We start from the raw sequence: 13,866 nt of genomic DNA, 5'->3' as shown, positions 1-13,866 counted from the left end.
CAAACCATCTGTACCAGGGGCTTTACCAGCTTTCAATTGTTTAATTACATTTAAAATTTCATCTGCAGTAATCTCTTCATTCATAAGTTTCTGTTGTTCTGATGTAAGTTTATAAGTAGATGAAGATTGTAAATATTTATCAATGTCCTCAGTTTTTATGCCCCCTGAAGAGTATAAATGTGAGTAGAATTCTGTGAATACTTTTTTAATCAGTTCTTGTTGATATACCTCGCGACCCTTGACCAAAACTTTGGATATAACTCTAGCTTTTTGTTTCTTGCGTAATTGGTAGGCCAACCATCTCCCTGGTTTATTTGCATTAGCAAATGTGTTATGTTTAATGTATTTCAAGTTGGTGGCCACCTGATCAGCAATTAACATATTAAATTGATCCTTAAGCATTTTAATAGAAGCCTTCAAGTTAATATCTGTTGGTCGCTGAGATAATAATTTTTCTTTAATCCCAATTTCTTTTTCCAAGTTCAATCTACTCTGTATTTGCTTATACTTGTGTGCTTTATTCATGGAAATTAGTAGGCCCCTGAAATAAGCCTTACTAGCATCCCAAACAGTATGTATAGAAGTACCTTTGTTCAAATTAAGTTGAAAAAACTCTTTCATATTTTCCTTCAGAGTTTTGACCTTGTCCTCATAGTTAAACAAGTTTTCATTTATTCTCCAAGATTTCTTTTTTTTTGGTTGACCAATCTCTAACCATACCATGCTATGGTCAGTCAGAGTTCTAGGAAATATTTTGGTTTTATTACAAGCAGTAATTAAGTCAGTTGATGTTAAAACAAAATCAATCCTTGAAAAAGATTCATGTCTGTGGGAGAAAAAGGTAAAATCACGTTCATTCATATGTTGTAATCTCCAAACATCCACCATCTCCAAATCTTCCATCATTGCAAAAAAGGATTTAGGGAGTCTGGAAAGGGCCACGTCCCTAGAAGTTGTCTTTTTGTCTTTTGAAGTATCAAGTACCCCATTCCAGTCCCCCATAACAATCAAGGAGTTATAATCCATAGCCACTATTTTCTNTTTTTTTTAAGAGCAGGTGCAGCAAACAAATCTCCAAGCTTAGAGTTTAACAATAATTTTTGGTCTTTAGCCACAATATGAGTCTCTTGTAGACATGTAATATCATTATTAAAATGTCTTAAATAATGAAAAACCTTACGTCTTTTGTGGGGTATGTTAAGCCCCCCCACGTTCCAAGATGAAATTTTAAACATCAGCTAATTTCAATCCTATAGCAATACTTGAAGCGTAGGACTTAACAAAAACCTTAGGTCGAGCGCCACCTACTGGCTCAGAAGTAGCAGGTGGCACGCTCTCTGATGTTGACGGGCAGGCAATCAGCTGTTGTTCTTTTTCCTTACGTCTGTGAGCTGCACGAGTCATTCTTTGTTCTTTTGAACGCCCATTAGCATCCTTAACAGCGGAAGTAGAAGGGAGGTCTCCACTTGTAACACAGACGCCATAAAATCATTCGCTTTCTTGACCGTGTTAATTCTGTAGCGCTTTCCAGCCACAGTTACAATTATGCCCACCGGTATATCCCATCTGAAAATTATTTGCCTATTCTTAAGCTCCTGCACCAAAAAAGCATAATCTCGACGCGCTCTAAGTATTTTCGCTGGAATTTCTTTTAGAAGAATAATATCTTGGTTTAAAATCTTGAATCTTTGTTGATAAAAAAGCTGCATTATTTCATTACGTCTCATTTTTCTTGTAAAATACACCACCACATCTCTTGGCAAATTTTTTTGGCGAGCCACCCAGGAATTCACCCTGAAGACGCGTTCTATTTCATCATAAATTAATTCCTGCCCACGGGCTAAAACATCTGCCAGCGCTCCTGAAATTAATTCTCTTAAATTTTCCTTTGGGTCCTCAGCTAAGCCGCGAATTCGAATCGCATACTCCATGTCCCGGAATTGGGCGACCAGGACATCACCTTTAACATTTTCCAAGCCCTCCTCTACAAATTCCAATCTTTGCTCACTCATTTCAGTCTTCTGTTCATTTTCCTCCACCCTTTCTGCCACCCCATCCACATATTCAGCCAAGCCTTGAAAAGCAGTTGTCATATTCAAACGGAAGCCCTCATGTTTCTGTAATAATTCTTGTTGCTGCTGTATTACTTGATCAAACTTATTCTCCATTTTAATATCCATTTTTTGTAGCATCTCCGTCATTTGCTTAATACTTTCAGTCATTAAGTCCTGTAATTCTTTACCAGAGGGCGGTGGAGGTGAAGAAGATGGCGGTGGGGGTGGCGGGTGGGAAACCGGCTTAGGAATTTGTTGGAGCGACTGCGAAGTCGGAGATGTAGTTGGTTTTGAAATTGTGGGCACCACTCTTCTCGAAGCCATATTGACAATTTAAAGTTTCAGTCTTTGCAAAAGTCTTTTTATCAATTAATCCAGAGCAAGTAGTGAAAGTATTAAAAGTAGCAAAAAGTCCAGACCGGAAATCCGAATCACTTTCATTTGTTCTTGCTAGAAAGTTTCATTCCAACGCCATTTTGAGTTCACTTTCGCTCAATTCACCCCAAGTATAGGGAAGAAACGAATATTCCAAGTTAGAGTAGAATCCAAAATAGAAAACAAACTTCGAGGGTAGATTTGTCTGCATATAAAAACTCACAGTTCAATTTAAGTTGCAGCGGTGGTGGCGGCTTCTAGCTTCGCCGAAGCGAAGGCGTCCTGAATCGCGGAGAATCCTCGGGGCTCCGGAGGAGTTCTAACCTACATCGTCCACATCGGACGACTCGGGAACTCAACTCCTACCCCGGGCAGCTCACCGATCCCCCTATGCCCGGGGGAAGGGTATCATGCCGTTTGACGGCTGATACTCGCTGTCAAAACGGCTTTACGCTAAAACAGGCGGGAGGCAGCTGTCGGCTGCGTCCGACGAGGTCGCCTGCACACCGGAAGTCCTACTTTCTACCATTTCATATTAATTTGGCAGCCTGAAAATTAGAAGAGTCATTACAATGAACTAATTTGAGCTCTTGATGTGTATGAAGCTGACCTAACAGACAATTGATTTTCATTCCTTTCAGTTCTGCTGACCATGGGGAGGGGGAGAATGTAAATTGGGCATTGCATTTGCATGCTAATTTTATTGCACCCTTGTGTCTTCATGAGAAGATAAAAGTTTGGGCTAATAAAAATAAAACATTTCTGGCTCTAATACAGGCAAATGTTTATGTAGGCAGGTAACAAATTGTAAAACATAGTAAAACATGGAGAATGCAATAATCATCTTTAGGCAAAACAGACTGGAGCTTTTGCTTAGCTTTTAGCTTTCATTTGCAAAAAATCACTTTAATGTACAGCAGCATTTTCAAAATAGAGTAATAAGAAATTAGTAAAACTGTTGCCTCATTCCTAACTACATACAGTACATAATTATTCAATTATTCTTATGGTTGGCCAGAGGAAAGGATTATAGGGAAACATAATCAGTTTATAAAAATATATAGACATTTGCAATTTATAGATTAGGGAGTATCTTAGATGTGCATAGGAATTATTCTTATGTCAACATTTTGAATGCATCTCACATATCATTGTGACAATGCCGATCACAGAGCAGGCATATGATTTCTTTGTTTCACTGTGTTTCCTTCTGAGGGAAGTCAGAGCCCCAGAGAAGGAAATATTTAAAAAGGCAGAAAAATATATTTCCTCAAAAAGGATTTTAAAAAGCAGAAGCCAACCCTGCCCCCAAATCTCTCTATCACAAACAGGAGCCAGCCCTATACAAATGCAAATGTAAAACCATCAGAAAGTTGGAGCCAGAAAACTCAAGAAGACAAAGAGACTTAAAATCTGCATACCCCACCAAAACTCTAGGAGTCATTAGCCCCATCACCAGGGAAGCAGGATATGATAATAGGATTAAACCACAGATACCAAGGCCTAGAAAAACACTCAGATTTAGTTCAAAGTTCATGCCATAGGAACAGGAAACTATTCCAAACAAAAGGCTAGAGAGGGTATAAAAACCTACTGCCCATGTGTTCAGGTCCTTCTTTCCTCTGATCTTTCCTGCAAGAACCATCTTTCTGCCTCTTCAATAAACTGTAACCTTCTTCCCAAAGCAGTTGCCATGCTGCTTATTTATTCATGGCTTGGATGAACCAGGATGAAGACTTTAATCCAACATTTCCTTTTGTGGATTTGCATTATCTAACCTTTCCCAAGAGTATATAACATGATAAACTATGATGGTACTTTAAGTAGCTTGGGACCAGTAGCCTGAGGTTTCCAGTCAAAATCGGTTGACCTGTTTTTGATCCAGGAATCACAAAAGAGCATCTGTATTTCTAGGCATTGCATTACTCCCAACCTCCCTCTAACATGGTCTATAACTCCTCTGCTCCTTCCCCAGCTGAACGTCCTTGGTGCAGAGGAGGGAAATCGTGCAAACAATTTCAGCATTAATACTTGACTGCATTTTCAACTTAATAACCTGGAGAAGGGATGCTCTTGTCAAGCAAAAGGCCAACAATATTTTTTTGCTTTTGGGTCTGTTTGTTTGTGTGTGTGAAAGAGAGGGGGGGGAAGGGAGGGGGAGGGAGAGTTGTTATCAAATATAGAAAGTCAAAAAACGGCAAAGCAATTTTGAGTGAGAGGATTTTCTCCTCTCCCACTCTCAATTTGTTTGTTTTTAATCAGCAGGAAGACTTAGAAGCAAACATTTCTGCCTCTCTGCTTTCTGACACTGTCAAGCCCAATAGCCCTACAAGGAGAGAGAGAATTAACTAGCACAGAAAGGCTTCTATGTATATGCTTCCCACCACAAGCTGGCTTTTGCATTTAGATTAGCCATAGGTATCTGCATTTTTTTTTTAATATAGGCTCCACAAAATGGAATAGGAAACAGGAAGATGAGTGGCATGTTATTTGATTCCGAAAGGCAAGATTACAGTAATGCACAATTAAGTGAGCAGAAAGTGGTATTTAATGTCACCTGCATGCATTCTCACTGTAGCATGAAGTTTAGCAGACAGGTCCTTCCTTCAGCTGCTCTTTTTGCCTCCTTCCCTCCATTTCTATTTATAAGACAAGTACAGATAAAGCTCTGTGCCCCTCAGAGTGCCAATGCTAAGAATAAATGGAACATCAAATATGTCTCCTGAAAGGCATATATCATCTTGTTAAATTTGTCGGATAATCCCAGAACGCTAGAAACAATTCTCAATATCCCACAAATGTATATATCCTATAAATAATATGTGGTATAAACATGAGGGAGGAAAAATGCCTCAAAAGGAGGTTCAGGATATACAATTCAATATCACACACACACAAACACACACACACACACACACACACACTAGTTGTATTAGTACAATAGTATCATTATTATTGCAATTACTCTTGCTGTTAGATACTCAATCGCAAAGGAGATCTGGAAACATCAATATTTTAGGTATGAAGTTATGCAAATTTCTTGATATTTATAAGTGGCTTCACTGTTTTCAGTATATGTTTCTTCAGTCTTCAGTTGCTAATGTAAATTCTGTGTACATGACAGAAAGAATTTAGTTTGTTATTAGAGGATGGCTATACATTCAGATGTGAAGCAAAGAGCAATTTGTCCCAGCAAAGAGCAGTGAGATTGAAGAGGTGCCACAATTTGTGTTGATGAGACATTTCACATCTTAGCCTGCTGTGGCCAATAAATGGCAGAGGCCCTGGGCACACAGAGAAACCTCTTCCACCTACTACAAGCTCCAGTCAAAGCAGGAAAAATATTTTTTAAAATGGCTGCATTGTTCTTAACAGCAAGAGTAAAATGCTGCTTTATGAAGTACATGTAGAAGAGAATTCACTGTCTCCTTACAGTATATATCTCCATTAGAGGGTGCATGATTTGGAAGAAGGTATTTGGGCCTTTTGCAGCCTTGCACTTCTCTGCTATTCATTAAAGTCACCTGATTTCTTTTAGGTTTCTGCAAAAGGGGGGGGGAGTGTCAAGGTTATAAGGAATCTACTGGTTAAAGCTAAAGCTCTTAAAGAAACAGCATCTTTTTTAGCGGCCTGCAAAGTCAGTCTATTTTAAGGAAAGCATCATTGCTCAGGGGAAGTCCAAAGCTGTCCATTCAGATCATTTTCAAAATGTACCCAGCTAGCTAATCTGCATAACATTCATATGCAAAGGCAGTATATTACTGAATGCCAATTTCTAAGCACTAATAGTGGGAGAAAGCAACTGGCATTAAGTCATTGTGTTATTATGGGAACCAAAATCTGGATCTGATGGATATTTGGTTTAATCCAGCTGAGCTTTTCTTCCCAGCAGCTTGTGTTCTTATAGCATGATGATGATAAAGATGATGATGATGGTGGTGATGATTTAAAACTTTATTGCAACCATATGGGTTTCAGCAAAACAAAATCAACTCTTATCAACTCTAAAAAACATAATCAGCAAAACATAAACAAATTAAACAGAAGCCCAGCTTAAAATATAACAATTGCCAGCAGATACAGTAGAAACCTGATGATAAAATACGAGCCAATATAATTTAACCAGTATAATGTTGGAAGATTGCACATCACACCACTTTGTTTATTTCTATTGGTAAGTTTTGCAAAATAGAAGTCACAAATGTATTGATATGAGGAGAATTATCTGTGTTAACAGATGGAATATTCAATCATGCTGGGAAATGCAGCCCAACATACCTGAAAGTGGACAGATTGGCAATGATTTGGTTAACTAATTAGACATTTTCTATAAAATTTGAATTTCTTTTACTGAGAATTTTTTCCCCCTGCTTTAGAGTTTAGTCACCTCATCAACTCTTAACACAAAATATCAAGAAGCCTTAATTAGAAACTCAATATGAAATATAGATTCTGAGGAGTCCATTATTATGCACAAACATATAACTACAAGGTGGCAGAAAATGAAAAACATTAAACTATACACTTTGAAAGAAAAGAAAGCATATTTCTACTAAGCAAATTGTGAGGGGGTTTTTTTTCTTCAAAAAAAATACCAGCCTGGGGAGATCTTTTAATTAAAGTCAAAGGCAAGTTTAATTGTCTATGGGGAAAAATAATCTAACCCAGCAAGGACTAAATTTATAAAATAAATGCCTGCTGAAGCCCAAGGGCTTGATTCTCAACCATCATTTATTTAAGGGATGGGATATGTTGGTAGAAAAACACTGTCAATGAGAGGTTGTATACTTACCTCTGTGAAAGCATAAATTAGTACTGCTATATGTTTGCCAGCTCTTGGTACACAGAGAATTTTTTCTTCTTCGGCCACAAACAGAGATAAGAATTTTGATACCAAGCACTAGATTCACTGCCTGTAATTGCTGCTGTTTGTGTATCTAGTTTGGCTGTTTTATATCTGTGAATACCGCTAAATTATAATGGTTAGTTAGAGAAAAGTATATACAGTAAATGATTCCTACAGTCGCAAACTCTTGGCTTAACCTACCAGCCTAGGCTGTTGTGACAGTAAAATCAGAGAAGAAACCATGTGTACTATCTTGTTGTCCCCAATTTGGGTCTGAGCCTGGTGCCAAAGCCGATGAAGAACACCAGACATGAGGTGCAGGTTTTGTTTCCTTTTATTGAAGAGTTTCAGCAAAAGGGGTCCTGGCCAGCAAAATGCCAGGACCTAGAAAAAAGGGTTAAGAAACATTTATACAATTTCACTAAAGCAGCAGGCAGGACAAGGCAGAATATATAAGAAATATAATCTAATAAATGTTTTAGTAATCTAACAATTTGTTCTATTGGTCTTTAGCCATCCCTATTCCTAAGCCTTGGCTAATGAATGCTCCAGGAGTTATCTAATATGCATTCAATTTGCTCCAGGCCATCCCTATTTCTAACTTCTAGCTGAGGTATGCAGGATGTATAACTCTTTGTTTCTGTTATCAGTTCTCTAACCACCTAGAATAGATAAATGTGTTACACATGCATATTTTCTGTGAGTAAACACTCTTTGTTCTTGCCAGACAGACTCCACAAATACAGGCTTCCCAGTTTTCTTTCAAGTGCATGCCATAGCCTTGCTTTGTTTTAGCAGCCCATCAATCTTGAGCCTCTGAGAGAAAGTGTAGGTTCACCTGCATTTTACAAAATAATTAATCAATGATATTTTCTTGCGGACGCCACTCATCTTGTCACAGTTGGCTTTATGCCATCTTCCTTGTTGTGTCCATCAGTTTTGATGAACAGGTTGAAGTGATTTGATAAGTGGACTAAAACACCGGTGTGTTCTACCACCATGCTATTTGCAAGAGAGAGAAAATTATATTTCAACCAATTCAGACTTCCCATTTTCTCAATACCTACCCAGTTTCTCTTTCCAGTTTGTTACTATGCATCGAAACTGGCTGTGTACCGACTGAATTGAGTTGCATTTTACAACAAGGTCTTTGATGAGATATATCCTTCTTGCTCTACCTTCATGTGATCCCCAAATCTCTTTTGAATGACTAGGAGACTCAGAGAAAATGTGGGATGTTAATAGAATATTTGGGCAGAGAAGCCAGATTTGAAAGGGATCCTGTTTTATGAATGAAAATGCATTTCCCAATCATAAGGTGTAGATCAGTTCCTGCATCCAAACTTTGATATAACTTAATAGTTATAGGGACATTGATTTATTGCAGCTTTGTCTTTGATTTACATAATCTTTTTTAAAAAAATGTGTGCATCCCCATTTATGAACCTTCTAATAAAATTATCCTACAGCTGTGTAGAGAGAAGGGTTTCCCTTTTTCTTAATTTTGATCTCTCTTTGTAAAGCCATTCTTGTGAGCTAAAGAAATCTGCATGCTATACAATACAGCAGAAGAATATTAATTATGGCCCTGCACATGAAAAGCTTTATTTTTTTTCACAGACATAACAGCCCACCTCAGATTCATTGTAGCTTTTAGCATTTCTCCAGTGTAATTTTTGGTATATTTTAAGAATACATTTCTTCAGATGATAACCACAAAGCAATTTACAATTATTGGCACTGCAGCATGCACAGATCTTTGGATATTGGTATAAAGTAGACATAGCAAGAACAATAAGAAAATTAACAATAGTACAATTTAGAAGGAGAAAGGCAAGGCTATTATCCTAGTCTAGAAATCAGGGACATACAGAGGACATGCACATATCAGTAGCTCCAGAAATATCCTGTCCTGCCAAGATCAGTCTAAAGGTAGCACATTATAGAAATTATAGCACAACATACCCCCCCAAAAAATACTGCGAAAGACAAACTAGAAACAAAAATTAAAATAAGCAAGAAAATGGTAAGAGAACACCTATCTAACCTTGACGAATATAAATCACCAGGACCCGACAGATTACATCCCAGAGTTCTGAAGGAGCTGGAAGATGTTATCTCAGAATCATTGCACCATATCTTTCAAAAGTCCTGGAGCACCAGGGAAGTACCTGAGCACTGGAAAAGGGCTGATGTGGTTTCCATCTTCAAGAAAGGGAAAAAAACAGACCCAGGAAACTACAGACCAATCAGTCTAACATCAATACCTAGGAAGATTCTGGAAAAGATCATTAAAAAACAGATCTGCAAACAACTAGAAGCAAACAAAGTTATAACTGGTAGCCAGCATGGGTTTGTTAAAAACAGATCATGCCAAACCAATCTTATTTCATTCTTTGATAAAGTGACCAAATTAGTAGACCAGCAAAACACTGTGGATATAGTATACTTAGATTTCAGTAAGGCATTCGACAAAGTAGACTACAATCTACTGCTTGGTAAGCTAGAAAAAGGTGGAATAGACAACATCACCACCAGATGGATTTGTAGCTAGCTGACAAACCATACTCAATGAGTAGTCCTCAATGGTACTACATCCACATGGAGAGAAGTAAACAGTAGGGTACCACAAGGTTCCGTCTTAGGCCCAATACTCTTCAATATCTTCATTAATGACTTAGATGAGGGAATAGAAGGGGAACTCTTTAAATCTGCAGATGACACTAAACTGGCAAGAATAGCCAACACCCCAGAAGACAAGCTCAGGATTCAAAAAGATCTTGACAAACATGAACAATGGGCCCAATTCAACAAAAGTAGTTTTAATGTGAAGAAAAGCAAAGTTTTACATTTTGGCAGGAAAAATCAAAGGTATAAGTACAGATTAGGTGAGACTTGGCTCAAAAACAGTAACTGTGAGAGGGACTTGGAGTCCTAGTGGACGATCACTTGACTATGAGCCAGCAGTGTGCAGCAGCAGCCAAAAAAGCTAATTCAATCCTGGGTTGTATAAACAGAGGCATAGAATCAAGATCACGAGAAGTATTAGTACCGCTTTATAAAACCCTAATGAGACCACACCTGGAATACTGCAACAATTTTGGTCACCATACTACAGAAAAAATGTTGAGGCCTTGGAAAAAGTTCAGAGAAGAGCAACTAAGATGATTAAAGGCCTGGAAACTAAAACATATGAAGAACGGCTGCAGGACTTGGGTTTGGCTAGTCTAAAGAAAAGAAGAAATAGGAGTGACATGATAGCAGTATTCCAGTATTTGAGAGGCTGCCACAAAGAAGAGGGGGTCAAATTATTCTCCAAACACCAGAGGGCAAGATAAGAAACAATGGTTGGAAACTGATCAGAGAGAGAAGCAACATGGAATAAAGGAGAAAGTTCCTAACTGTAAGGACAATTAACCAGTGGAAACAGCTTGCCTTCAGAAATTGTGAGTACTTCATCACTGGAGGCTTTTAAGAAGAGACTAGACATTCACCTATCTGAGATGGTATAGGTTCTCCTGTTTGAGTGAATTCTATTCTATTCTATTCTATTCTATTCTATTCTATTCTATTCTATTCTATTCTATTCTATTCTATTCTATTCTTTCTCACTTGTTCTCTATTCCAGGAAGTGAACTCAACCCCAGTCTCTCTGAGTCAATTATCTTTGCAGTGTTTTTCCTAATGTATGGGGTATTTTCATTTTTCTGTCCTTTGCAGTCAGTATTCATCTGCTATTTTTTCCTCCCTTTTGAAGAGCAAACTGTTCAAAATTTCTATATAGGGATTTTGTACAGAGATTCAAAACAAAGAGTATACAAATTACCTTTATTGTTGAGTTCTTGTCCCAAGGTTTCAGAGCTGGATGGAGTACAGTGAACATTGGCAGAAAGAGGGAGAGGAACATTTTTTTCCCAAAGTCCAAGTTGATGCTTCCCTGGCCACCTATTCTAAGGAGAATGATCCCAAAAGTTCAAGAAGCCAAAGCATGAAACTCTGAATTTTGCATTTTGTATTATATTTTATTTTTCATGTTCAAACCTTTGTGTTGAAAGGAAAGGGAAGTCTGTGGAAGTTATGGGTGGATATAATTAATGTGATCCTTAAAAAGAGAGAGGTGAAATGTTTAAAAAGTAACTAGCAAATGGTCATGGAAGAAGTGTAGATTTTTTTTTTAAAAAAAGATGGGTATGCAGTTGCATAATGAATAGCATTGTGTAAACTGTATTTAGTTCAATCTCCCTTTCTTTTATCTTATGACTTTTATATCCTTGGATTACTGATGTTGAAAGGGAACAGTATGATGGGGATATATGTATCTAGGTATAATATACCCTACTTTGAATGAGGAAAAACTTGTTGTGACCCAGCTCACCTATGATTTTAGCTGTGAAAATCTGCCAGAGCATAGTCACACTTGAGATAATACAATGGCAAATACTTTCACCAAGGAAGATATGAATATTGATACTGTAATTATCAGTGTCAAGAGGACATGAAGCTATCGTCCATGATTTCTACTTAGAAGAATGCTTGAACCTTTTATTCATCTGATTAGAATGAATAAACTAAGAATATATTAATATTCCTTGATCCTAAAGTGTATTTTTCTTACTTACATTTTTCTCTGAAAACAGCCATCAGGATTTTTTCTCTGGATAGATGAAAGCACAAACATTTCTAACAGCTTTGATAAGGAGACAGGTTCTGTTGTTTTCCATTTAAACAGCCCTGGGTCATCTCTCAAGGTCATGAAAGAAAAAAATGACCTTTGATGGTTTGGTGCCAATGTGTCATAAAATGAAGCTCATAACAAGCACACAGAAAATATTCCATTTTCCTATTCTTGAATTGAAAATTCAGCACTTCAGCTGAATGTAAATAGCTCAGTGGTTCAGATTTATATGAAAATGCAATCAAAAACTGAGCATCTATTCTAGACAAAGAAATAAAACATAATAATAAAATATAATTAATGAAATGTTATTGAACAGAGACCTAATGTATATGATCCTTATAGTAAACATATGTAAACAGACATTTCCATAACAGGGCTGAAAACTGTCTTTTTAAAGGATCTAAGTTTTTAAAATGCAATTTTTATATTGGAGCAATTTATATCCAGAGTGTTTTTTTTCCTACTGAGATCTTCATAGACTTGTATAAAACTACAGCTTTTAATCTCCAATCCCCATTGGCATTTTCATATAAGCACTGGAAATGCTATTGGGCTTTAGAGATTTAATTTAGTGAAGGAAAAAAGTATTTCTATTAAAGTATATAATTTTTTCCCCAGCATAAGATCTTGAGAGGAGCCAGACAAACTGGATTATTTCAAGTTCTAGGGGGGAAAAAATCTGGCTACCCCATGTCTTTCAAAGCTGCAGCTTCACAAAGGAAGCTTAACAGTGGTGAGTGCCTGCAAGGTGCAGGATAAGGAACTCTTAAATCCAGACTAATTGCAAAAAGTGCCAGGCTTCTGAAGAAATCCAAATCCTATTGGATTTGTTAGAACTTCGGAATACTTCAATTCCTGGTATATACCTACCTATGCGTACATGTAGAATCATGGAAAGATTGGAAATAGGTAAAATCAAACTGGCAACATGGTCAGAGGTATATCTTCGGTGGCATAGATAGCACCATCCATATTGAGTGTACAGATTCAACAAGATCCACTAAGAAGAGAGAAGCTGTTGATCCTGTGTTATTTCTGATAAATATCCAACTCAGTTGGGTTTAATTGTAGAGGAGTAAAATACCTCTGAAGAAAATGTGTGATAGGCATTACAAGAACATCAGCTTACCCCTGAAAGGGAGAAATGCGCAAGGAAGAAACTCAACTGTGGCCTGCCTTGATTCTCTTAGGTATAAAAGAAAGGGAAAAGAAAACTCTGACAAGCTTTTAAGATTCTGTTCTAGCACAACATCATATAATAATGAAGAAAAGTTACAATAGTTCCTGTGGTGTCTGTTTCCTGACCTCACCCACCTTGAGGGGCTGACTATGGTTCAACTCACAAAGAAATCAAAGGAGGTGAAAGCCAAGTCCTGGTCTGTAACACTTCCATGCAAGGAGTAACACAATTGTGCCTTTGTTGTACACATAAACACAAAGAGGTCTTTTTGTTTTGTTTTTTTGTTTTAAAAGGTTGCTTCCTTGGGCTTTGTTTTCTTTCCTGCGCCCTCAGAAGAGCTTTGTCCTTCTCCTTTTGGTGCAGTTTGGATAAGAGAAGCTGTGTAGGCACAGACACTGTTGTGGAGATATTTAGCTCTGGAAGGAGAGCAGAGCATAGAAATGGTCAGCAAACTGAGCAGGTTAACTCACCTTTGTTATCTACTGTGCCCAGGAACCGTCCTCTTCTATGTCCTAGGCCAGGGGTCTGCAACCTTGACTACAGGTGAAACTCGAAAAATTAGAATATCGTGCAAAAGTTCATTTATTTCAGTAATGCAACTTAAAAGGTGAACCTAATATATGAGATAGACTCATTACATGCAAAGCAAGATAGTTCAAGCCGTGATGTGTCATAACTGTGATGATTATGGCTTACAGCTCATGAAAACCCCAAATCCACAATCTCAGAAAAT

The 13,866-nt window shown here is 37.6% G+C and overlaps 1 protein-coding gene across 1 annotated transcript in view; it reads right to left on the bottom strand.

The window, feature by feature from the left end:
- Positions 1 to 2,012, bottom strand: part of AGBL4 (ATP/GTP binding protein like 4) — a 196,927-nt gene extending 194,915 nt beyond the window's left edge. The window contains exon 1 of the mRNA XM_015812538.1: positions 1,794 to 2,012. Within this exon, the coding sequence (XP_015668024.1) occupies positions 1,794 to 2,012 (219 nt within the window). The remainder of the gene's footprint in view (positions 1 to 1,793) is intronic.
- Between the last annotated feature and the right edge of the window lie 11,854 nt (positions 2,013 to 13,866).

This window comes from Protobothrops mucrosquamatus, unplaced genomic scaffold (genome assembly GCF_001527695.2).
Source record: "Protobothrops mucrosquamatus isolate PMUCROS unplaced genomic scaffold, P.Mucros_1.0 scaffold95, whole genome shotgun sequence".
In the NCBI taxonomy this organism is placed as follows: Eukaryota; Metazoa; Chordata; class Lepidosauria; order Squamata; family Viperidae; genus Protobothrops; species Protobothrops mucrosquamatus.
This window is presented reverse-complemented; position numbering and strand designations above follow the sequence as displayed.